The sequence below is a fragment of the Culex pipiens genome, chromosome 2 (assembly GCF_016801865.2).
Source record: "Culex pipiens pallens isolate TS chromosome 2, TS_CPP_V2, whole genome shotgun sequence".
Taxonomy (NCBI): Eukaryota; Metazoa; Arthropoda; class Insecta; order Diptera; family Culicidae; genus Culex; species Culex pipiens.
Genome location: NC_068938.1, coordinates 110,933,987 through 110,958,135, shown reverse-complemented (window position 1 = coordinate 110,958,135; position 24,149 = coordinate 110,933,987). Strand labels below are relative to the sequence as shown.

The following is a 24,149-nucleotide window of genomic DNA, read 5'->3' as shown; positions in this document are numbered from 1 at the left end:
TGAAAAACAGTGATCAGAAATGGTTTTTAATCGTGTTTTTTACCGTTGTACATAAAAATTGACATAGGGCTTTAGTACCCAATTGATCATGAGTCATCCTCTACCTGAAAAGCCCTTTAGTTTATGCATATCGCCAATGGGGTCCTAGAATTGAGTTTAAACTTGTGATGTTTTTGTTCACAACGATAAAGCTTATTTTTTAAGTACAATGATACTTTGTACGACCGCAAAGGATTTAAATTGATGTTTAAATCAATTTAAATAAATTAACTTCGCGGCCCTTCTTCACAGAAAAGGTTCTACTTGACAGCTCGTTCCAAGGGGACCATAGTTGATCCATCGAAAAATGTTGTGTTGTCAATACTTTTTTTTTTTTGCTGATTAAAATGAAAAAAACAAGTGCCCAGAAAGGGTTTTTGATCGTGAATAAAAACCTTTCCGCAGAAAAGAATCAACACATTCCAACAGTCTGCAGCACTTTCCGTAGTTTATGCATGACCCTCTCGATGTTGACAGATCCTGCCATCATCAGTCGCAGGGATCACTGTGAAGAAAGAAATTGGGAAATGTCAAGGCAAGAAATTTTTCTGTTCGACAACCTTCCACGTCATTTTGCTAAAATTTTGTGAAAAAATATAAAGATTTTATTGTACATTTTAGTGCTACAACAAACTGTGATCGATTGCCCGTTGCGCGATAAATAACCCGAATGGATATTTGACGAAAACAAGTGCAGCAAAGTTTCCCTTCCGATCCCCGAATCGCTAATGTTTTGATTTTTGTGGTGATGATTATGCGATGCATCGACGTCGTATTCCGGAAGAAGCAGCAAACGAGTCGTTTTCAGTGGTCACGATAGGTGGTGGGGACACGGTTGAACCAACGGTGCAAGAATACAAGGAAAAGCCCAAATATCCGCAGGCGAACGGGGGCTCCGCCAGCAGCTGGTTGCCGTCGATTCCGCAAAAGTTTATCTCAAGCGTCATTTCCGCTGGCCACTCGTTTGGAACCGGATTGTCGTCTCCGGGACCACAGGCACCGCCACAGGTTGGTTATTCCGTCGGTGGGGGAAACTATTTTGACGAGCAGGAACGCGAGGACGACGACGACGAACCGGAATTCATCATGACTGCGCGGGACAGATCAACAGAGTTTGCGAACGCGATTCGGTCGCTGCAGGGCCGGAACATTCAGCGGGCGGTCAATGTGCGCGATCCGCGCAAGGCCAAGCAGCTCCAGAGCTACTCGGAGTTTATGATGATCGCCAAGCACATCGGGAAGAACATTGCCAGCACTTATACGAAGCTGGAGAAGCTGACGATGCGTGAGTTTTTTTTTTAAGGGAACTTGGGTTTGGAGTCGGATTTGATGAGATTTTCATGTTTTTTTAGTGGCCAAACGTAAAACCCTGTTTGACGATCGGCCGGCCGAGATCCAGGAGCTGACGTACATCATCAAGGGCGATTTGAACTCGCTGAACCAGCAGATTGCGCGGCTGCAGGACGTGTCCAAGTCGCAGCGCAAATCCACGACCGGGAAGCATTTGCTCTCACATTCCTCAAACATGGTGGTCGCGCTGCAGGCCAAGCTCGCCAACATGAGTTCCGACTTTAAGCAGGTGCTGGAGGTGCGAACGGAAAATCTCAAACAGCAAAAAACGCGACGAGATCAGGTTGGTTGGGGTGAAGATGACTAGTGTGATTCTATGTTACTAACGTTTGTCCTCTTTTACAGTTCAGTCAGGGCCCAATCTCGAGCAGTTTGCCACCGTCGACGATGCGTGGCTCGACGCAGGGTAGCTTGCTGCTTCAGGAGCAGCAGGACCAGATCAGCATCGATATGAACGCCCCCGGTGGGTCCAACTCGGAGCGAGCCCCACTGCTTCAGCAGCAGCAACAGCAACAGCAGCTCGTGCTGTACGACGAATCGGACAGTTACGTGCAGGAGCGCGCCGAAACGATGCAGAACATTGAAAGCACGATCGTCGAGTTGGGCGGAATTTTCCAACAGCTGGCCCACATGGTCAAGGAGCAGGAGGAAATGGTCGAGCGAATCGACACCAATCTGCAGGACGTGGAGATGAACGTGGAAGCGGCTCACGGCGAGATTTTGAAGTACTTCCAGTCGGTGACCAAGAACCGCTGGTTGATGATAAAAATCTTTGGCATTCTGATACTGTTTTTCATATTCTTCGTTATATTTTTGGCCTGAGCAGCTGCTGCACGAAGTGTTGGTATTACTTGTCCTTTCTTTCGAATCGAGCACGCGCTGGTACTAGCAATTGAAAAGGGTTAATTTCTTGATGTACATATTTAACACGGTTATTAATACAAATAAACAAAAACTATAATCTTTTACACAGTTTGACTCGCGTTTTATTCTTCTCTAAACGAAACAATCTTAAAACCAAGACGTTTTGTGCATCTGCTTGTACTTGGCCATATTAATGAGGATAGAGCTCTTGATCTGTTCCTTATCGCGGTTGATCCCGTAGTAGTCAACAAACTGTCCTTGCGGGTCACAGAGGTACATAATAATCGTGTGATCAACAATGTAATCCTCGTCCTGATCCTTCGGCCCCGCACTGAAGTACACTCGGAATGCTTTGCACACTCGCGCAATCTGGTCCACGGTTCCCGTCAGCCCAAGAAGCCGCGGGTGGAACTCTTTCACGTACTTGCCGACGATTTCCCGCGTGTCCCGCACCGGGTCAACTGTAATGAACAACGGCTGGATCGTATCGGCCTCTTCCACCTTGGCCAGCCCGTCCACCACCGCTGCCATCTTCTCCAGCTCGTCCGGACAAATGTCGGGACAGTGCGTGAAGCCAAAGTAAATCAGCAGCCACTGACCAACGAAATCGGCCGACTTCCGCACATTGCCCTCCGCATCAACCAACTCCCACGCACCACCGATAGCTGCCTTGCCCAGCTGGCGCTTCCTCTCGCGCATCAGAGCTGCAAAAAAAAAAACACCCAAAATCAGTCAAACAAATGATCCCACCAAAACCCAACTCCCACTCACCCTGTTCCTTCTCATCCTTGACGTACCACATGAAGCCCAGCCCACCGAGGCCGGCCGTCGCAATCAGCGCAAAGCTTTTCCACGTGATGGGTCCCTTGCCCTTCATTGGGTCGGACGTCCTGCCACCCCCGCCACCAGCACCAGTCGATGCCTGGCGCATTTGCCAGCAGCTTTTCGTTCCGGTCGCGATCCGGCTGCGGTTCTGCTGAGTCAGTAAGCGTGCCAGTAGCTTCGACATGGTCGAGTTTGTAAATGGCTTTTTTTTTTCAAATACTGGTAGTTGACGCGAAGAGTACTAATGCAAGGGTTGGGAAATGCGCCCTAAAGCTCGCGTTGTTTCACCGGTTCCTCTAGTATCAGCGGCACAACCTAGAAAGATGTTCCGAAACTGTTCCGCGGCGCATTGCACAACTTCAAAAAATCCGAAAACGGACTGTCAAACACGCGAAGAAAAACATGAAAGGGTCGGGTGGAGATTACGCAACGCACGCTGGCGTTATTTTTTTTCGTAACGCACGAGGCGTTATCACATAATGAAGGCACAGATTGGGATTTTGAAGACAAACATATTGCAAGTTGAATCGAGATTTTTAAGCATGCCGTTGACGAAGTTGGAAATCAGTAACAACATTTAACAAGAGCGATACCTGCTAACCTGCTATTTCGAGAAAATCTCAGTGGGTTGATTTTCAGTGTTATGCTATGCCCCGATCGGCCTTCGGCAGCTTGATTTTATTTTTCCATTAAGGCTGGTACAGTCATCCCACATATTCGGAACGGTTTCCAGATTGGCCAATGTTCAAAAAATCATAGCAAATCGATAATTGAACTTAATGTTTCGCTTCTACCTTCATTTGAAAGCTTTCTTTGTGATCTTTCGAATGATGTATCGAACATCGGCAAATTTTAATTTTTATATGAAGTTTTTGAAGAATTACTTTGAAATCCACAAATTCGGAACACTTTTTTCTTACGAATGTAAACAAACTTTGGATTTCTCCAGGAGTACATATTTATTACCAAATAATGACTTCACACACTGAAACCAATGAAACTCAAGCTTAGTGATGTTTTATACATGGTTTGATAACTTTTTTTTGTGAAAATACCAGTTAAATTCAGGTGTTCCACGATTGTGGGAGGCACAATAACATCCCACAATTATGAAACAGGCCATTTGGAGGCAGTGTTTTGCTGCTTTGGACAAAATAGTCTTGGAATGATGTTTTTTGTTCCAAAAGTCCTACTTTTACTAGCGAAATAGCAAGATAATGTCCAAATGAAGGTTCTAAAAATAGTTAACTATTTAACCTTATAAGGTCGACAGAAAAGCTACTTTTGGCATGCTATTGACAAATTATCATAAAAGTGTTCCGAATTTGTGGGTGTTCCGAATAGGTATGTGGGATGACTGTATGCTGAGCGGAAGGAACGCAAAACTCCATATAAAAAAACGCCCAAGAAACGGTCAAGGAAAGGGTCACGAAAAGATTTTTCTTAAGCGGTACACAGCTGAAAAGTAACAGAAACGGAAAGATTGCGTTTGACGTTTCTTCGCGCGGTGCTTGTTTGTAATATGTTTTAATGAAAAAATCGAAGAATTGTAATTTTCCTTTTTGATGGCGACTGATAAAACGTTTTAAATAATTTTGTATTAATTGGATATAATAATAATAATTCCCGCCGAATCTCAAAATGCATAATATTTAAATTAAAAAGACAGATGTAGTTTTTTGGTCGAAATGGAGTAAAAAAAAGAAGTTGTCTATATAGATGTCGGCCATCGTGTCACCAACTATTTATTGCTATTTAGTACCAACCAGTACTCTGGATTACGAGTCTGCGCTGTCCGATTGATCCACACTCGCGGGACCAAAATGAAGTAAATCAGAGTGAAATTAAACTTGACAATAATCATACAAAAATCTATGTTCTTACTGAAAATACATCTATAATCTGACATTTTGAAATCCAACCAAACAACAAATTCAAAAATATGAAAACACAAACATTTCAGAAATTTCAAATAACAATTTTTTTAAAGATAATAAAGAAAATTTCAACAAAACTCTGAAATTTGGAAATTCAAAATTAAAAATATGCAGAATTGAATAATAATTTAATTATTAAAGTTTTTATAAATTCAATATATCAAAAATGTTAAAATTCGGAAAGAATGTACAAGTCGAAATTTCAAAAGTTTAAAAAATCGGAAGTATAGAAATTCGTAGATACAAATTTACGAAAACGTCGAAATTATAACAATCAAAAACTCTATTTCTTCCGCAATTAAAATCTAGAATGAAAAATTAAGAATTTCAGAGTTTCTGAATTTAAGAATTTAAACATTTCGCAATTCGCAATTTTCAGTGTAAGAACGGGCCTTGACCGATCTTATGCACTAGGTTCCCGACGAACACGCACTGCCCTTACACCTACATCTCACCCTTGCTCTGAGTCAGTACGAGCAGCACGCTAGAACACGCTTTGAGTGTTCGTGCCAGGCATGCACACCTTCTTTTCCGGTTACGCATTTTAACTCGGCCGGGGGTGGTACATTAAGTAGGGTTTGATGTAAGTATAAGCGCCTAACCATTTATAGTGTGCCTATCAACTTTCATTAAAGCAAAAACTGTTTTATTTTTAGTTTGAATTCAAAAACTTATTGTTATTTACTGTGTATTGTTTTCTCCTGAAATCTTTCCTAATGTTGAGTCGTGTTTATCTGTTGCTATTTATTTTGTCGCGGTGTTTTGTTACATTTTTTGGTCCTAAGCATGTTATAAAAGTTTACCAAAAATACAATAGTAATATTTGTGTTAATCCTTTAACCATTCCATAAATTGAGTATGGGCTCAAACCTCACTTGTTTGAAAAAAAAGGGTGAAGATTGAGAACAATAGACAGTAAAAGAGAATTTATTTTATAAAAATCAAGTACCAATAGTAAGAGAATGATGAGCGTATTTTGAAGAATAAAAATGAGAAGCTAGATGTATTAGATGTAAAATTAGACAATAGTTAATAAATAGAGATACAAAACAAGCTTAGATTATAGTGATGATAATTAATAAATAAATTCGCAATAAAAACAAAAAAGATTAGGCGAATGATAAATAGACTTGATATTACTAGTACATTAAGGAAAAGTATATTTTTTAAGGGAAAAAACAAAACAAAGTTTGTTACAGCAGTATCAATTGATAGAAAAGAGTGGAAAAGCTATGAGAGATAAGAAAATCAAAAGTTAGTAAAATTAAAATCAAATGTTGGATATTAAATAGAAGAATCAGTGAAGAATTGGGAATCAGAAGCGCAAAATAAAAATAGGAGATAGGGTGTAGCTGAGAATGAAGAGAAGAGAAACCCCGTTGTGCGATGTTTCAGGTACATCCACAGCAGTTGACTCAACATACTGCGAATCAAAACAATACCGTCTACAATCACAATTTACTTCCCTTTCCCACATTGTCGCGCCCCTTTCTTTTAGCCGTCTCGACTCTGACCCGCGGTGGTCAAAGGTTTACGATCCGTTTCCACAGGCCACCAGCTAGGTCATCATGAAAACCAAGCCAACGTGGAGGTAAGAAAATAGGACACTCGCGCTCCTTCCAGGATGTTCCTTACGTGGACGTCAACCGAAGAGCACGCAACAAGGTCAGTGCCATTGCATGCTCTTAGGTATCAATCCTTGGCCTGCGAATTTAAGAATTTAAACATTTAAGAATTTAATCATTTAAGAATTTAAAAATTTAAGAATTTAAGAATTCAAGAAAAAAACTAAACATTTGTACCCAATTTGTACCAGCCTTATTTTATAATTTCCTAATTTCCTAGTTTCCGAATATTCTAATTTCCATATTTCCAAAATTCCTAATTTCTTAACTTCCTAGCTTCCTAAACTCCTAGTTTCCTAATTTTCTAACCCTAATTTCCTGATTTCCTAATTTCCTATATTCCTAACTTCTTTACTTCCTAGTTTCCTGATATCCTAATTTCCCTATTTTCTAACTTCCTCACTTCCTAATATCCTAATTTCCTAACTTCCTTACTTCCCAGTTTCCTAATTTCAAAATTTCCTAACTTCCAAATTTCAAAATTTCTCAAATTCCTTGTTTCCTTATTTCGTAATTTCCTAATTATCTTATTTTCTTTATTTTACTAATTTGCTAATATCATAATTTCCAAATTTTCACGAAAAGAACACGCAACATTTCTTGACCGCGTTCCTTCCGATCAGCATACCGTACTTTAGACTGATCGGGTCGTTACGTTTCTCAGTGGGAACATTCAAAATTTTGTACTAGCAATTGAATTGTAATCTCAAAAAAAAACAAATTATGAAAACTATCGATTTTGTCAATTATTATTCTGGTTTTGCCTTGGGTTTTGTGATATTCTAGATAAATCATAGATCAATATTCTTTTTACACATGATGAATTTATATTTTTAAACATCTCATCTTTATTTTTTTTACTTTTTTGTAATTGTTGGCTGGACTGCATGTAAAGATTCTTCGCTTCATTTCCCAGTCAGGTTAAATCCCGTCTACGGACGATGAACCCATGGTTTATAGTTTTATAGATCTTTTTTGATATCTTTTCTTTATTGTTGAAACAAGTTGAGTGTGTTTGTGTTTTTTTTTTCTCTGTTTAGAAACGGATAGTGAAAGCTATCTATTGTATAGTACCGCGGGCGATATGGATTCGTAGCAGAGCGGAAACCTAATTGTACCAATACGAAACTGCTTCCACGTTTTGCGTTTGCGAAGCATACATACCATAATTTTCAACTAAATTTTGAGCTAAAATTGTCAACTACAACAACGGAGATGCGCTAATTTAGATGATTGATTACGTGTGTGGTGTGCGTAAAAACTGAATTAAATCAAAATCGCGTATAAAAAGAGAGTTGAGTCGCCAGAAAGAAAATCGCTAAAATAATATCATAAAACAGAACAATAAACAAAAACACTAAATCGAGGGGGAGGTTTTGCTACAGCGTTGTTTTTGTTTACTCTTTTTTTTCCGTCAAGCTCCGCGTGGAACGGTTGAACATCAGTGTAGAGCATTTTTGATTTTTTTTCGGAATCCATTGAACTTGTATTGTTTGCTTTTGTTGTTGTTGTTATTTGCCGCTACTAGCTTAAGACAATTTATTTTATTCCTACACTCACTGTTTGAAGGATTTGTTTAAATAGCTACGCTCACGATTCCTACCACTGATCAAGCCAGATAGCTGTAGGTGTCCTTCTGTCCTTCCTGGCGCTCCAGATATTCCTTCTCGATGAGGATGTCAATACATTTCTGGGGGAAGAAAAAGTCCATTCGTCAGCATTTTTGATTTGTAAACCGTGCGCTGCTCCCACTCACCTTGATGACCTGCACTTTCGGCTTGAATCGCGTCGACAGCTGGTTCAGCACCTCGCCGACAAGACACGTGTGGTTCAGCACCTTGCGCATCTTCATAATCCGCACGATCGCCGCCTGGATCAGGATCTTTCGGTCCTCCTCGATGTGCTTGTGGGTGGCCTCCTGTTCCACCTTCAGTTCGGTCTTGAGCGGGAAGTTGATGTTGATTCGGAGCTTTTTGCTGAAAATAAGAGGGAACAAATTACAGATTGAGCTGTTCGGGATGATGAGTCACTCTACGTACTTCTTGAAGCCAGTGTTCAGTTCTACCGACGAGCTTGTCGTGAGATTGGCCTCGTCGTCGGACGATGTGAGCAGTTTCGATTTCAGCAGAATCTGGAGCACCTGGATTAAACTCTCCTGGTTGATGCCTGCGGAAAAAAGAGAAACGAACCAAGAGTTAGCAAGTTTACAACCGGGTCAAAAGGCCACACAAAACTCACTGGTATTTTCACCTAGCTGCTGGATGGTCCACGACTTTTGCTCGTTGAACTGTAGCAGGACGGCCATCTGGAAGGTGCTGGCCTGTAAAATGGAAGCAGATTTAGTCGTTGCTCAATCCCAAATCGGTTCCGAAGGCAGCTTACCTGAAGCGTGTACCTCAGCCGGAAACAGTTGGTGATGAGTTCGCCACGGCACATGTTGTACAGCCAGTTGAGCTTCCGTCCGGAATGTTGCTTGGCGTAAAAGTTGTTGAACCGGTGCACAGATTGTTCCAGCTGAAAGAGAGCGAGAGGGACGTCGTAAAACATGCAGTTTGAAAGTGGAAGAAACTCGGTACTTACCTCGAACGGCAAGGAAAAGGTGAAGCTCTGGTTGAACGGCCAGGAGCCGCTGGACAGCACTAGAATACTAAAGTCAATATCGTTGCCGGTCTGCTTGGAGGCCTCGCGCAGCCCCTTGACGTGCTGGCGGTACTGCTCGTTGAGATCCTTCGAGACGCCAATGTCCTGGAACATCCGCTGCAGCTTGCTGGTGTACTCGAAGCCGCACGCCTGCTTCAGCTTCGAAATCATCGACGCTTCGGCATCGTCACTGGCGGACATGTGGTGGCACAGCCGTTTAGCCAGCATCTTGCTGTAGAACTTCTGGAACACGTCCTTGTCCTCGATGTACTTGAACACGACCATCACCTGGTTCAGCGTGTCTTCGAGCTCAGCTTCCTCGGGATTTTTGCTCGACTTTTTCAGCAGCAAATCACAATACTTGGCCAGCAGTTCGGGGCTCTTGCTGGCGCTTTTGCTCGCTTCCGTGACGGCGTTCGTGTTGATAAACTTGCCGCAAGCCTTGTCCAGCGCGGCCACGAATCCGCTGTCGTTGTTGAAGGCCGTAAGTACCAGCGCGTTGTATTTCTTGTGCACCTCCAGGATGGTCTGGACGTAGATCTTCGGATCATTGAGTGCCGCCTCGCCGCACTTGGCAATTGCCGCCAGGCCTTGGTTGTGGATGTGGGTTTCCAAGATGGCCTTCAACTCGACCAGGCCCTCGGTGATGCGTGCCACCAGCGAGTACATTCTGCGCAGATCCGAGTTTTTGTCCGAGTCGAGCAGGTTCTGGAACTCGGTGCGGAACTGTTCCAGGTGCTTCTGGATCAACACTCGCTCGCACGTCTTCGCCAGCCTGTCCTGCGTACTTTCATGCAAATACACTTGCACACGTTTCTGCTCCTCGTTCAGGCGCAACTCCACTCGTTTCATGTACTCGGTAACGGGATTCTCCCGCAGGAATTCCGCAGACTCGCGGGTGTAGAACATCTCGGTGTCCTCCAGGAAGATATTCTCGAAGCTTTCCTTGTACACGGAAAGGTTCTGACCCTTGGCGTTCGGATCCTCCTCGTTCAGTCCCAGCTCGACGTAGCAGTTAATTACGCCGGACACGAGCCGGGAGTTGATCGTCTCCCCGTTACGTTCGCGCTCAATCAGCTTCAGCACGGCGTTCGTGACCTGCTTGTTCAGGTGCTTGAACAGATTCCCGCGCCAAGTGACCAGCGCCAGCTGGTAGATCTCGTACACGTCCTTGCGGCCCTCCTCGCACTCGCGCTTCACCCAGTGCCGGTTCAGGTAGCCGCAGACACCGTTCAGCACCTTGCTCGAGAACTGGTACTCTTCCCATCGTTTCGTGTAGAAGCTCAGCACTTCCTCATCCATCAGGTCGATGCCATTCTCCTGCAACGCAATCAGATACTCCTCGAGGAACTCCTTCAGCCGTTTGTACAGCTCCTGACCAACGAGTTGGGCTCCGCCTGGAAGCAAAAAAAAATGCACACATTACCGATCAAAACGGTCTGCCCCGTACAGGAGTGGCGTCGTCACTACATTTACCGGACGGAATGGCCGTTCCCTTCTTCGAGACCTTTGAGGACGTTTGCCGGTTGGCAGGCTGCTGGTGCACGCTGGTACAGTAGTTGTAGACATGTCTGCAAGAAGAAGAACAAACAAAGGAGAGCTATAATTAACCAGGTTGCGTTGCGTTGTGTGGCGGCGCTGCCAAAACGGAAACGAAGGTTTATTCGGCATCGTCGTGAGTGCGATGTCCGTTCAATCTTAGTTGGGCTTCGTGTGTCTCCGCAATGATATCGAATGTTTGTCTGTTGTCTGTTCTGTGCCGTCGACGCCAGATTAGATAATGAGAAAGTAGGTAATGTTTACGGTTGTGCAGTTAGCAGTTGGGCAAAATGCGCAATGGTATTGATCATTGCACTGAGCGTCGCACTTTTCCAGATACAGTCCAGACTCGAATATCCGAAGGCCTCCAAAAAAAATCACTTCGGATAAACGAATCATGATTTTTATTTTCGAGTCCAACCGCCGCCAGCGATTCCATCGGAGTAGGCTTGGTTTGGTGTGTTGTTTGTACTTATGGCATGGAGACAACACCTACATTTGGAATGACTTAACGGCCTAACAACCAAGGCCGGGACCGACATTTTACTTCCTCATCCGATGGAAGGTTGCAGCAGATGGGAATCGAACCCAGAATCATCCGCTTACAAAGCGGACAGCGTAACCATTCGGCCACGCACTGCCAAGTAAACATGACCCCTAAAATGCTAAAATGAGTAAGAATTTTTAAACCCAAATTTTCAGTTTTTGCTTTTTGGGTGTTTTTGAATACCCCTGACTCATGCGGTTTCAAAAACACCTAAAAAGCGAAAACTGGAAATTTGTGGGTTGAGTTTTCCAAAAAAAAAAGTGTCCACGTGCTTTGTGGATGATCCCATACTAATACCTGACCAAGTTTGATCCAAATTGATCTGGTAGAGCTTTGTTTCTAATCATATCAAACAATAGCGCAGCCATCCTTTCGGAAGCATGTTGGAAAATGTTGGGACGATTACATCCATTCAATAAATTGTGCAGAAAAGAAAGAAACTTGGGTTTAAGAGCACCTTGCTAAGAAGTTTTGGTGTTCCAGGACCCTCGAGGTTGGGACATTGTATTTCCACAAATGCCCTGGTCATTTTTTGCCGCCGATGAAGTCTCTCAAGTCGTTATACAGATTGAAGGGAATGTTCCGGAAGTTTAACGTGTCGGCGTACGAACACCCAGTGACTGTGTGGTTCAACTGACCTTCTCTTTAGGAGAGTCGGTGAGAAGTGTTTGGTCGAATGATGGTTTCAACGATAAGAGCCATCTCTCGGCAGCTTCTAAAAAACACACACTTCGTCTAAAGACCATATTAGTTAAATCCGAAATGAGGTTACGTGCCTTTTGGGCACGCATGGCCTAGCGTTCCGGGGCTTTCTCATCGTGGCTCTAAATACAGAGGGAACTATAAGGACATTTGATCCTTAGTGTCGGCCAAAGACCCCTTATTAAATTTTCGTAGGTTCGTGGACAACAAAGTATACAGACGGTTGCCCTATGATGGCTGGGGATAAGCACGGTGTTCAACGCTTGGTGAAGGAAATGTTTTCCAAAGCCGGTTTCATTCACTGTCGAGCGCACGTCTTCAACCTAGTGCTGCTGCATTCCTGTTCTAACAACAAAAAACTTCACGCTTCTTCAACACAGTTTCCTCGCTTGCTGCTGCATTCTTTCCGCAATCTCCGAAGCGAAACGCCAAACTAAAGGACTTAAGGGTGGCGAAAATACCGAGCGTTTGGAAAACGACATGGAGCTGCAACTCTTGGCTGATGGTCCCATTCCCGACAAAACTAATCAAAAATCTCGTGAAACATGAATTTGAGGAGGCTAAGTTGGCTAATGAATTGGATGTGTTGTACTCACTCTCGAGATGAATACAAATCAAAAATAATCTTATATTAACCACATGGCGGGACAGACTGTTCTAGCTGATATTAATGGCGGTACAAAGTCATTTTCTCATGAACTTATCTAAAATTCCCAAGTTTTTGACAATGTAACTGATCAATTCGCTAAGAAAAATCTTATGCACCAGTAGGTTTCTTTTGCTCTACAGCGTGGCCATGGCCGTCTCTTTTGCAAGATTCCAACTCGAAACAAGGTGTCCGAAGGCTTGAAACGGTTAGGCAATCCAAACCTATGTTTACACCTAAGCTTCCATCCACCCCGAAATTCGAACTGACGACTTTTGGATTGTAAGTCCAACTGCCTACCAGCTACTCCACACTGCCTACCAGGACCCAGGGAGACGACTCCTACACCTGGACTGAGCTATCGACCTAACCGTTTAGGTTAGACCGAGGCCAACATTTACTTCCCCGTCCGACGGAAGGCGTGGTCAGACAAATCTCGGCTCGAAAAATGCCACCGGGACCGTCTGGGATCGAACCCAAGCCGACTAGGTGAGAGGCAAAAACGCTTACCCCTACACCACGGTCCCGGATCTTTCAAAACCTTTGTTTTCTTATAATATTTGGAAAGTACAAAATAAGGCTCGGGTTCGTTTTAAGGCTCATTTTATAAAAATGCTATATTTCCTAGATCAGTAGTGTCCCTACCAATAACATGCACCTATTATAAAGTATGGTTAAACTTTTGATTATTTTTGTTGAGTTTAAAAAAAATCTTGTTCAGGTGGAGCAAGTGTACCACATGGATTTTTAGTATGAAAAAATACGAATTGGTGCATCAACACATTTTATTGGGAAATAAATACATAAAAGTACTTAAAAACTGATAAACAAATGTTTAAAAACTGTCAATGCAAAATATAGCAATATTATGATTACTGTTTATCATCTAAGTTTTTTTTCGCAAAAACGATTAAATTTTTAGTAAAACATTATTAAAACGTTTCAAATACATTCTGATCTGATGTATCTAAGTGATAACAGTTCAATTGTTCGTTTCATGCATTGTTCCTCTTGCCCCACAAAAATTTTAAAAACCATTTTTTACGTTAAAAACCCGGATTTTTTTTAAAACTTGTTCTATCAAAGTCTTTGTCAAAACCTGGAAAAAAATGATTTTGAAAAAATCCGACAGATTTTTTAACGTTTTTAGTGGGTTATAACGAGCATTTCCTTAGCTTGTTACACATGCCCTACTTTCCCCTCAAGCACCTCCCCAGCTTCCTCCCTAAGCGGCTTCACCGTCTCGGGATTACAAAATAGTTTTTTTTTTTCATAACTTTTTTTTTTATTAAGTCCTTTTAGGTGCTGTGACCAGGTTGGGACCGAGGATCGGTAAATAACTAATATATAACAAAAAACAACTCTTAAAATCCATCCTTGGAGATCATGTAACTGACGAGGGTTACTTGGTCCAAGTGGGTCTTGCAGGTCTTGAACCTGCCGATGTACTCGGAGAAAATACCCCACAGCTCAGTCGAACTGTAGAGTACCTCCCCGGCTTCCTTCTCCGTAGCTTCACCGTCTCGGGAGCCACTGCTTCCTTGGCTTTTTCCTGCGGGGCGAGGGCGATCCTTCGATTTTCCGTCCGGAACTGCGCCCGGCAGCGGAGGGAACTCCGCCGGCGTGAGCGCTGGAACTGCTGGACTCTGCTTCTCCGCCTTCCTTGCCGGCGATTTCGGTATCTGCTGGCGCCTTCGGATGAAGTCCGCACGCTTAGGGCAGCTGCGGTCCGTGGCTTCGTGGGCTCCAGAGCAGTTGGCACACCGCTTCGGCTCGGCTTCTTGGACTTTGCACTCGTCCGTCTTGTGGGGACCCCCACAGTTGTTGCACCTGCCTTTCAGGTGACAGTTCCTGGCTCCATGACCCAGCTGCAAGCAGTTCCTGCACTGAGTCACGTTCGGCCGCTTGTTCCGGTAGGCCTCCCACCGGATGATAGTGCTTGCCACAACCTTTATTGCAGAGAGCTTCTTCAGATTAGTGTATCTCTTGGGGAAGACAACAATACACGGAGTTTCGTCCACGGTGGATTTTTTCTTCCGCTTGATGACATGCACCTCCAGCGCGTCCAGCTTGAGATCCCTCTTCAGCAGGTACTTGACTTCATCCGGTTTCAGTTCAACAGGCAAACCACGAAGAACCAACCGATGATTTCGTTCGCTCCGTCGTTCGTGGGTGTAGAATTCCACTTTTTTCTTCTTGAGAAGCTCCTGCAACTTGTCAAAGTCTTTGACAGAGAAGCAGGTCACCTTGGTTCCAAATCGGGTTAGTTTGTAAATCGGATCGAAACCAAATTTACAACTTTCCACTATCGCCAAGAGCTTGTAAAAATCCGTGGTGTTCTTCACCACCAAAGGTGGTTGCTGGCCGAGTGGTGGAACCGCCGGGACGTCTCCTCCTCCTGCTGGGCTGGCATTGTTGTTGTTTTTGTTTTCCGCTAGCGGGCTGAACTTGTTGTTGTTGAGCAGATTCTGCTCCACTTTTCCTTCTCCGACGACAGCTCCGGTGACCTCAGGGGAATTGAATTCTTCCGCTTCCGATTTCCGGAGATGAGTTGAAAATCATTCCGTCTCGGAGGTCTCTTCCACCTCCATCCGTCACACAACTCGAGGCAAACAACGTTGGCTTAAGCGCGCACGTCACAACACGTCTACCCTCTCGAAGCTATCGTAGCCAAGTCGTACAAAATAGTTCCAGTTGTCAAAATGCTTATCCGCCTTTTTCTCGTGTTGCTTCAGAAATATTAAACATATACCTACAAGGATTCGATGTTTGTGGGTCAAGGTAAAGTTTTTCTTGTGATATTAGGCCATAATTTATCCAAATACCAAAAACTCTAGAAGTTGGAAAGTTGTCCCGAGTGGTGAAAATATGTTCAATTAAGAGTTAACTTAATGTTGCTGATTCGACTTCTCGCCACTTAGCTCGAATCTCAAGTTTTTGCCCGATTGATCATGAATTGAAGTCTTTACAATTTTATTAACTCGTGAAATCAACGGTTCGTCGATTTCTTCAGTTTTGAACTATTTTTAATAGGTGTTGAAATCACATGAACGTTGCCAAAACATTGTTATTGATAAAAACTTTGCCAAAATCTACGAAGCAAAGATCAGAACCTAAGGGTCCTTATGTCTGAATTATGTTTATGTTCGAATTCTTTTAAAATTGAAAGTGCTGATGGCCCAACAATAAGCAAATTTGTATTACAATAGTTTATTAGCCCCCATTTGGAATAACATGTTTTCTAAATGGAACTTCCAGCAAAGGAACACTTAATAACGCCATACTTTGTTATGGAACTTCCAAGTGAATCATAATTCTTGAAATAATCTGATTCTCACTAAATTGCGTTTGAAGCGTAATTCCACTCAAGAATCTCGAATGCAACAATCCATCTATCCTTTCACCACAGCAAAAATGCTTCTTCGCTATTCTTTCAACTCTTTCAGGACGGGATGCCACGGCAATATCGGTAAACAATCGATTAAGTTCGTGTGTGTTAATGTTCGCGAAATCGATTTCCTGACGAAACCCCACTCACTACGTCACGGAGCGATTGAAATAACTAGCCCACAACTTTGCTGCGTTGCTTCTTTTCTTCATGATAACACACATTCAACACACACTTGGATCACAGATTCCCGAAATCCGCGAAGTCGCAGATTACCAACGGGGGGAAACAACATTGATGGAGTTGAGGTGTTTTTTTTTCTTACGTGTAGAGCTGCATGTAACGGGGCGACCGGAGGCCTTTCTCCTGCTTGTAGATCTGCTTTATGCCACTCTCCAGATCGGCCCATATCTGCGGAAAAGAAAAACAGAATATCCGGGATTAACCTTCAACACTTTAAGCACAAAAGACAACAACTTTGTCTACGCGACGGCCAAAAAGACGACGACGACGACGACGGGGCCAATTACGAAACCTATTTTCTGCAGTCAGCCAGCCAGCAGCCCGATTGCGGAAACATTTTCGTTGGCCACCATCATCATCACCATCGCCATCAGACAAGGAAAAGCAAAAAGAGAAAAAAAAAGCCAACATTTTTGACTCACCTCCTCCAGATTGATGTTCCTGAGTCCGGTCGCGCCATGTGAGTTTAGTTTAGACATCGGAGGGCACCCTGCTTGTCCGTGACCAGCGTTCCGTCAGCACTTGGAAATTCCTGCGAAAAATCCGAAAATCACAGCTCGAGAGACGGAATCAGGAAAAAATAAGGGCGAAGACGAGACAGACGACTACGTCTTGAACGAACGAACGAACGAGTTGCAGCAGCACGGAGAGAAGAGAGAGAGCGACTGACTGGTTTGCTGCGACTTCGCTCTTTCGCAAGCACTTGACTAGAGCTGTGCCAGCAAGGGTTGCCAGTTTGCGAAGATTGCGTGGGATTAGTTTCTCAACGGGTGGCAGAAAGAGAAAGTGAGCAAAACAGACTTGAAAAAAAAAATGAGAGGGAGAAGTAGCAATACAAAAGGGTGCAGTCGGTTTTGTAAACAAGTCGTTGCATACAGAACGGTTTTGATAATTCGAATATCTGCTGATTTAAAAAATTTGTATATTAAAATAACATCCTCCAACAAAATTTCTATGCGTGCCCAACTCGATGATAAGCATGATTTTTGAAAAGGTCGTATGAATTAAATACACAAATTTAGTGCCCAAATTATGTTCTTGATGTTAGTTTTCCCTTTCTTTTGCGTATATATGGGAGATAATTACAAGTAATACATGATTTTGTTCACATTCAACATTTATTAGATCAATAAAACAAAATTCTATTTGACCATTCAAGCAATACAACACAACACACTAAGCTAAACTAAAAAACTGGCCAGACTCGATTATCCGAAGGTTTGTATGGGACATCGGATAATCGAACCACAAACAAAGAAAATTGTTTTCGTTTTTTTTTTTTTCTCTTTCATTAAATTCGAGTTCTGCGACCCCACTTTAGTCAATTTTGGATATTTGATTGCTTATTAAATAATAAAATGCATTTTTTCAATATTTCGTCACCGCCATATGGGCCGCCATCTTGGATTTAAAAAAGTAAATCATTTTAGCGTAGGTCCATTTTAGATCCAATAAACCAAATTTTCAGTTTTTGCTTTTTGGGTGTTTTTTAATACCCCTGACTCAAGGCGGTTTCAAAAACACCCAATAAGCAAAAACCGGAAATTTAGTTAATTTGACCTTTTTTTTAAAAAAAAATCTAGGTATGGAGGATTTATGCGGTTCGCTTTTTTTACTTGTTTCATGAAAGAACGACGAACCACCTTAATGCGCCATACAAGCTTTGGCGTGCTTTGGCCCTGTATAAATATTTTTGAAAAATTCAAAGTGCACGTGGTTTTGGGAACCCAACGACCTTTTCAAAAAACAGTTAGGAATTGTATCGTAATTGAATAAAACGCAATATAGGTTTCTCTCTTTTTTTTTTTTTTGAATCGGCACCTATTCAATAAGCTATTAGGTTTTACGCCGACTCGGTTTTGAGGTTAGAAATTTGACAGCTTGGCTGCACTGTTTACATTTTTTGCACGTGTGTCTCAGTAAAAAAGTGTGTGCGTGTGCGCTCGTGACGTCACGCTGTAAAACCTAATTGTGTTTCATATGTTTATACAGTCATCACCCCCCCCCCCCCCCCCCCCCCCTTATAATTGTCCAACCATGTTTTTAGTACGGTATCATCATTGAATTAAAGCTTTTTTCACGTTATTTTCGCTCGGAATTCGCGAAATCAAAACTTTTTTAGGAACTTTTGAGGAGTTTGGATTTCACTGATTTTTGAATAAATTTTTACTAAGATTTTGAGGATTTTTTTTGTATCGGCGTATTTACATAGATTTCGTCTTCAGCCAAGTTACATTGTTTTGCTTGATTTTCCATCAAAATCAAGAAAAAACAATTTAAATGGGGCAGTAATGACCGAGCCACGTAGCCCAGTGGTAACGCTTCCGACTCGTAAGCGGTAGATCGGGGTTCAAATCCCGGCTCGGATCAACACAACTGGTGATCTTTTCCCTTCTGGAATCGATTGCTTAGTAAAGGGAAGGTAGTGTATCATCACAAACTGGACCTTATCACGACACCTTAGGGAGGCGACCTATGGAATGTTAACATTAACCTTAACATGTTAACATTAAGTTGAGAATGAAACTGCCACTGAATCCGCTTTGTAAATGCCGGCCCCGATACTCTTCAAGGGTGTTCCCCTCAGGAACTGGGAAAGATTTACTTTTTTTGACAAAGAACTTTGTCCTAAGGTTTCTATACGTGGTGTCAATCCAAAATTTTCGCGAAGCGAAAACGTTACGTGACGAATTCCCCTCTCGGCAAATTTCCCCTCTTTTTGGTGCACGCTGGTTGGATGAACGAACGTTTCCCAATCAGTCGATCGAGAGACGTGAGATTGATGTATCTAAAATCTCCCCCACTCCACCTCATAATTTTCGGATCGTCGACGAGCCAACAAAACTCGGCTCGGTCGGTCCCGAAAATTCATTCTATTGCTGGACGACGACGAGGACACATCAGAAGCAGATGGCCTGGTGGCCCGGTAGCAGACGGCCTGGAGGTCCGGGAGCAGATGGCTTGGAGGCAAGGACCAGCTAAGACATGCCGGTCGCGTGAGTCGATCATTGGATCTGGCCACCACCTGGAGTGGCCGGAGGCCCCGCGGATGTTCCGATGGGGGGACATTTTCCGGACCGTAAGAGTTGTGGCAATATGGGTATCAAACTTTATGGTTTTTGATACCGGACATGAAATTTGACATTTTGGCAGTAGTGGCCACAATCCGGAGTGGCCGGAGGCCCCGCGGATGTTCCGATGGGGGGACATTTGCCGGACCGTAAGAGTTGGGGCAATATGGGTATCAAACTTTATGGTTTTTGATACCGGACATGAAATTTGACATTTTGGCAGTAGTGGCCACAATCCGGAGTGGCCGGAGGCCCCGCGGATGTTCCGATGGGGGGACATTTGCCGGACCGTAAGAGTTGGGGCAATATGGGTATCAAACTTTATGGTTTTTGATACTGGACATGAAATTTGACATTTTGGCAGTAGTGGCCACCATCCGGAGTGGCCGGAGGCCCCGCGGATGTTCCGATGGGGGACATTTGCCGGACCGTAAGAGTTGGGGCAATATGGGTATCAAACTTTATGGTTTTTGATACTGGACATGAAATTTGACATTTTGGCAGTAGTGGCCACAATCCGGAGTGGCCGGAGGCCCCGCGGATGTTCCGATGGGGGGACATTTGCCGGACCGTAAGAGTTGGGGCAATATGGGTATCAAACTTTATGGTTTTTGATACCGGACATGAAATTTGACATTTTGGCAGTAGTGGCCACAATCCGGAGTGGCCGGAGGCCCCGCGGATGTTCCGATGGGGGGACATTTGCCGGACCGTAAGAGTTGGGGCAATATGGGTATCAAACTTTATGGTTTTTGATACCGGACATGAAATTTGACATTTCGGCAGTAGTGGCCACAATCCGGAGTGGCCGGAGGCCCCGGGGATGTTCCGATAAGGGGACATTTGCCGAACCGTAAGAGTTGGGGCAATATGGGTATCAAACTTTAAGGATTTTGATACTGGACATGAAATTTGACATTTCGGCAGTAGTGGCCACAATCCGGAGTGGCCGGAGGCCCCGCGGATGTTCCGATGGGGGGACATTTGCTGGACCGTAAGAGTTGGGGCAATATGGGTATCAAACCTAATGGTTTTTGATACCGGACATGAAATTTGACATTTTGGCAGTAGTGGCCACAATCCGAAGTGGCCGGAGGCCCCGGGGATGTTCCGATGAGGGGACATTTGCCGGACCGTAAGAGTTGGGGCAATATGGGTATCAAACTTAATGATTTTTGATACTGGACATAAAAAGTTGCATTTGGCCATTATCTGAAATTAAGCAGTTAAAATATGCTAATGCTAAGCAGTTAAAATATATTGCTTATTAGGCAGGAAGTAATAAATAGACTACTGCAATGCACATTTTTTTGTGCCACTGTGAAAATCTGTTTCTGGAAATTTAGAATAACTATCTCGTAATCATTAAGAGCCCTGTAAAGGGTAGTTTTTAATGTCTGCTGTTCAAATTTCCTTTACTGCCGCCGATTGCTTGCAACAGCCTTGCAAAAACATTCCCGCATCTTGGTAACTTTCGAGTGGTGAAGGAAAGTAAATTGATTTCACTTCGATTTCTATTTCAGCTCCACTTGCAATTTCCGTCCTCTTAGTTCGATAGGACGGTTATTATAAGGGGGGAATTTGGACCGGACATTCTAATCGAAAATTTCAACAATCATCTTGCAAAGTTCTTTGTCATACTGGTCATGTGTAACATAACCACCTGCACCTTTTTTACTTTACAATAATGATTTCAACAACCCAATGTAAATGGGCCTAAGTCTAAGTGTAAACAAACAGTCTGTCCTGCTTACGTCAGTGGATGTTTACATTAGGAACGAGCAGGACAGACTCTTTGTTTACATTTCGGCTTTGGCCCATTTACATTGTTTTGCTATAAACACAGTTCATCCAGTGAACGTCAGAGAATGTTTACATTATGGATGAGCAGGATTGACTTCTTGTTTACAAATCTAGATTTTTTTATTAGGTCCTATAAACATATGAAACACAATACAGTCATCCCTCATATTCGGAACAATTTGCACACCCTAACCAAAAATCATGATTTTCTGAGTTCAATATTCCACTTTTCATACAAATTTTTCAGTCCAACCCATATAACCATTTTTATGGTACCTGAACTCAAAAAATCGTATTAAAAGTGGGATATTGAACTCAGAAAATTATGATTTTTGGTAAGGGTGCAGATCGGCCAATGTTCAAAAATCAAGGCAAATCGATAATTGAACTTACTGATTCGCTTTTACCAACATAAACTTAATGATTCACTTTTACCAATAAAGTTTTTCTTGCAAAAAAAAATCCACAATTTCGGAACACTTTTTTCTTACTGATGTAAACAAACTCTAATTCTCACCAGGAGTACATATTTTTTTACAAAATAACGACTTAACGCACTGAAACCAACGAAATTCGTGCTTGCCATTTCATAAGGGCAAATAACTTTTTTCGACCCTTTCACACCTTATGTAAACTGTCATCATTATTGTTTACAAAAGTTATGTGCCCTTTTGAAATGTTAGGCTCCAATTCAAGCTTAGTTATGTTTTCTGAATGGTATGATAACTTTTTTTTAGTGAAAATATCAGTTGAATTCAGGTATTCGCAAATGTGGGAGGCACAACTACTTTAACTAGTGAAATAGCAAGAGAATGTCCAAATAAAGGTCCTAAAAATAGAAGGGTCGCCATAACAGATGCATTTGGCATGCTATTGACAAATTATCACAAAAGTGTTCCGAATTTGTGGGTGTTCCGAATATGCGGGATGACTGTAACTTATTGGACCTTTTCAAAATAACATCTCTAGAAATCCACATGGGCCCATTACAATGTTTTGCTTGAAATTTAGGTTATTTAGCACAAAAAATCATTTATCCTGGCCACACTTTTCTTTGCTGAGGAAAAGAGAGAGAAATAGAGAGGCAGAGCTTGACGAAGGGGAAGAGGAGGTAAGAAAAGGGAAGGGTAATTCTTTTGTTTCGTTTGGAGACTTGCTTCCTAGTAGCAAAGTATTTTTGAAACTCGATTAAACTTACCTTTCGTTGATTTATTTTCAATTAAATTATCACAAATCGTCGAATAAATGTCTCAAGCACAAATAGAACACCACAGGAAACAGAAAAAATACAGTTTCGAGAGTCAAAACTTGAAAATTTACCAAGACCTTTTGCCTTCGCACTGGCAGCAGCAGAGTGAAGACAAGACAGTGGTGGTAGTGCGATGACAGGTGTTGCCAGATGAGAAAATTAGTTTTTCTCAAAAGTTATGCTGCATGGGTTCAAGCTAAATTATATGAACGGAAAAAAAGTTGAGGATTTTATTAAATATTGTTTTTTTTTTTTTGCATATTGTTGACACTAAAGGCTAGTATGCAGATCGGAAGGAAAGGGGTCAAGAAACAGCTTTACGAACAACAGAACAAAGGAGAGCGAGCGATTTCTTGGGGCTTCTCTTCACCCTCTGTGACTTGCTTGCGCTGCCCCTGCAGTCCATTTGATTTTTTTCTTGACCGGTTTCTTCCGAAGTGCATACCATAAAGCTAAAAGGCCCATTGAAAAGTTTCATGAATTCATGCAAAACATTGTAAAAGGACCTAAGTCAAAAATGTAAACAGACGGGATTTTTATTGCAAACGATGCATTTAGTCTTAAACTACCACTACATATCGAGAAAACCATTAAAAAAATGATTTTTATGTAAAAAAAAAACCTTTTACAAAAGGCCAATGTTTATTACGTTTTGTTTACTTTCAACTTCCACATAGACCCTTTGATTCAAAGGTCCGATATGGAAACTGAGTTGTTTTGTTTTCGAACCCGTGATCGTATCAGGGACAAACAAAATGTTGTTCAAAACAAAGATCAAAACAAAGCTTGTCCCTTTGTTTCAAACTGGTAAAACAAACGATTTTTACTCAAAATAAGATTTCTCGTATATTTCTGGTCAATTCCTACCCCGTCAAGACGTGCGACGTTGTGATTCTTCTACACCCAAAGAAAAAAAACTCTAAATTTAAAAAGATCGCTCGTTGGATTAAAAGTTCGCGTTGGTGAATATTCGTAGAAAGTTCAAACTTTTCAATTTAAAAGTTGGAAAGTTTTTGATACTACCATGCATTTTTCGAACAAGATCGTTGTATCGGTAAAAGTATTTTACTTTTAATTGGAAAATAAACCTTTTATGGCAAGAATACACAACATTTAACACTACTACACTTATTTCAGAAAAAAATGTGCTTGATTTTTACACTTATTTTTAAAAAGTTTAAACAGTATGTTATAAAAAACTTTGTATTTAACGCTTCTGCCCAAGGTAGGATAACATCCGAGTCTAAGCCAAAGCTGTACCGATTCTTACGGTACGCCACCGGTCAATTCTGAATACCCCAGGCTGGACGGTTCCGGATGGTGGATTCGACGCGCGTAAAGAACAGGATGGGAGTTCCCGATCCTGGAAGCGCATTCGGAACATGGGGTTGATGAGGCCCTCGGAACGGAATTTGATTTTGAGCACTGCCCAGGTCCATTCGGCTGAAGCTGCACCGTCGCAAGGTGGGCGGGAAGGGGCTATAAGAGAGGGAAAGTATGTTAAGTTGGCTGGTTATCCACTGCACACATTCTCAATCTAGATTCTCCTACAAATTTCAAGCCAAATTTCAACTTGTCTGAATAAGCGTGTTTGTGCCCCCAAATCCCATGCAGCAGGAATTTATGCCCTGTCGAAAAGTGAATGTGCAAACGTCACGCCGTTTTTTTTTAAAGTTACTTG

General features: G+C 42.5%; 3 protein-coding genes across 4 annotated transcripts; 1 reads left to right on the top strand and 2 right to left on the bottom strand.

Moving 5' to 3' along the window:
• Window positions 1-580: 580 nt before the first annotated feature.
• On the top strand, window positions 581-2,364 carry LOC120431190 (syntaxin-5). The gene is made up of 3 exons (XM_039596332.1): window positions 581-1,324; window positions 1,392-1,672; window positions 1,735-2,364. The coding sequence occupies exons 1-3, from the start codon at window positions 799-801 to the stop codon at window positions 2,209-2,211; spliced, it is 1,284 nt and encodes a 427-aa protein (XP_039452266.1). The 5' UTR covers window positions 581-798; the 3' UTR covers window positions 2,212-2,364.
• On the bottom strand, window positions 2,348-3,472 carry LOC120431191 (protein SCO1 homolog, mitochondrial). The gene is made up of 2 exons (XM_039596333.2): window positions 3,025-3,472; window positions 2,348-2,957 (listed from the first exon to the last, which is right to left on the bottom strand). The coding sequence occupies exons 1-2, from the start codon at window positions 3,260-3,262 to the stop codon at window positions 2,401-2,403; spliced, it is 795 nt and encodes a 264-aa protein (XP_039452267.1). The 5' UTR covers window positions 3,263-3,472; the 3' UTR covers window positions 2,348-2,400.
• Window positions 3,473-8,078: 4,606 nt separating this feature from the next.
• LOC120431194 (cullin-1) lies at window positions 8,079-22,580 on the bottom strand. Of its 2 annotated transcripts, none has more exons than XM_039596335.2 (10): window positions 22,418-22,580; window positions 16,768-16,877; window positions 16,428-16,513; window positions 10,751-10,851; window positions 9,221-10,677; window positions 9,023-9,154; window positions 8,879-8,960; window positions 8,680-8,806; window positions 8,397-8,616; window positions 8,079-8,330 (listed from the first exon to the last, which is right to left on the bottom strand). In XM_039596335.2, the coding sequence occupies exons 2-10, from the start codon at window positions 16,822-16,824 to the stop codon at window positions 8,250-8,252; spliced, it is 2,343 nt and encodes a 780-aa protein (XP_039452269.1). In that variant the 5' UTR covers window positions 16,825-16,877; window positions 22,418-22,580; the 3' UTR covers window positions 8,079-8,249. The 2 variants fall into 2 exon arrangements, with proteins under 2 accessions (XP_039452269.1, XP_039452271.1); XM_039596337.2 differs by having other exon boundaries at window positions 10,757-10,851.
• Between the last annotated feature and the right edge of the window lie 1,569 nt (window positions 22,581-24,149).

Excerpts from the sequence above, each read along its gene's own strand:
- LOC120431190 (XM_039596332.1), top strand. The coding sequence starts at position 799 with ATGCATCGACGTCGTATTCCGGAAGAAGCAGCAAACGAGTCGTTTTCA. Across the intron at positions 1,325-1,391 it reads GCTGGAGAAGCTGACGATGC|TGGCCAAACGTAAAACCCTG; the intron begins GTGAGTTTTTTT and ends ATGTTTTTTTAG. Across the intron at positions 1,673-1,734 it reads AAAAAACGCGACGAGATCAG|TTCAGTCAGGGCCCAATCTC; the intron begins GTTGGTTGGGGT and ends CCTCTTTTACAG.
- LOC120431191 (XM_039596333.2), bottom strand. The coding sequence starts at position 3,262 with ATGTCGAAGCTACTGGCACGCTTACTGACTCAGCAGAACCGCAGCCGG. Across the intron at positions 2,958-3,024 it reads CAAGGATGAGAAGGAACAGG|CTCTGATGCGCGAGAGGAAG; the intron begins GTGAGTGGGAGT and ends TTTTTTTTGCAG.
- LOC120431194 (XM_039596335.2), bottom strand. The coding sequence starts at position 16,824 with ATGTCTAAACTAAACTCACATGGCGCGACCGGACTCAGGAACATCAAT. Across the intron at positions 10,678-10,750 it reads GGCCATTCCGTCCGGTAAAT|GCGGAGCCCAACTCGTTGGT; the intron begins GTAGTGACGACG and ends TTTTGCTTCCAG. Across the intron at positions 8,807-8,878 it reads GCAGCTAGGTGAAAATACCA|GCATCAACCAGGAGAGTTTA; the intron begins GTGAGTTTTGTG and ends TTTTTTCCGCAG.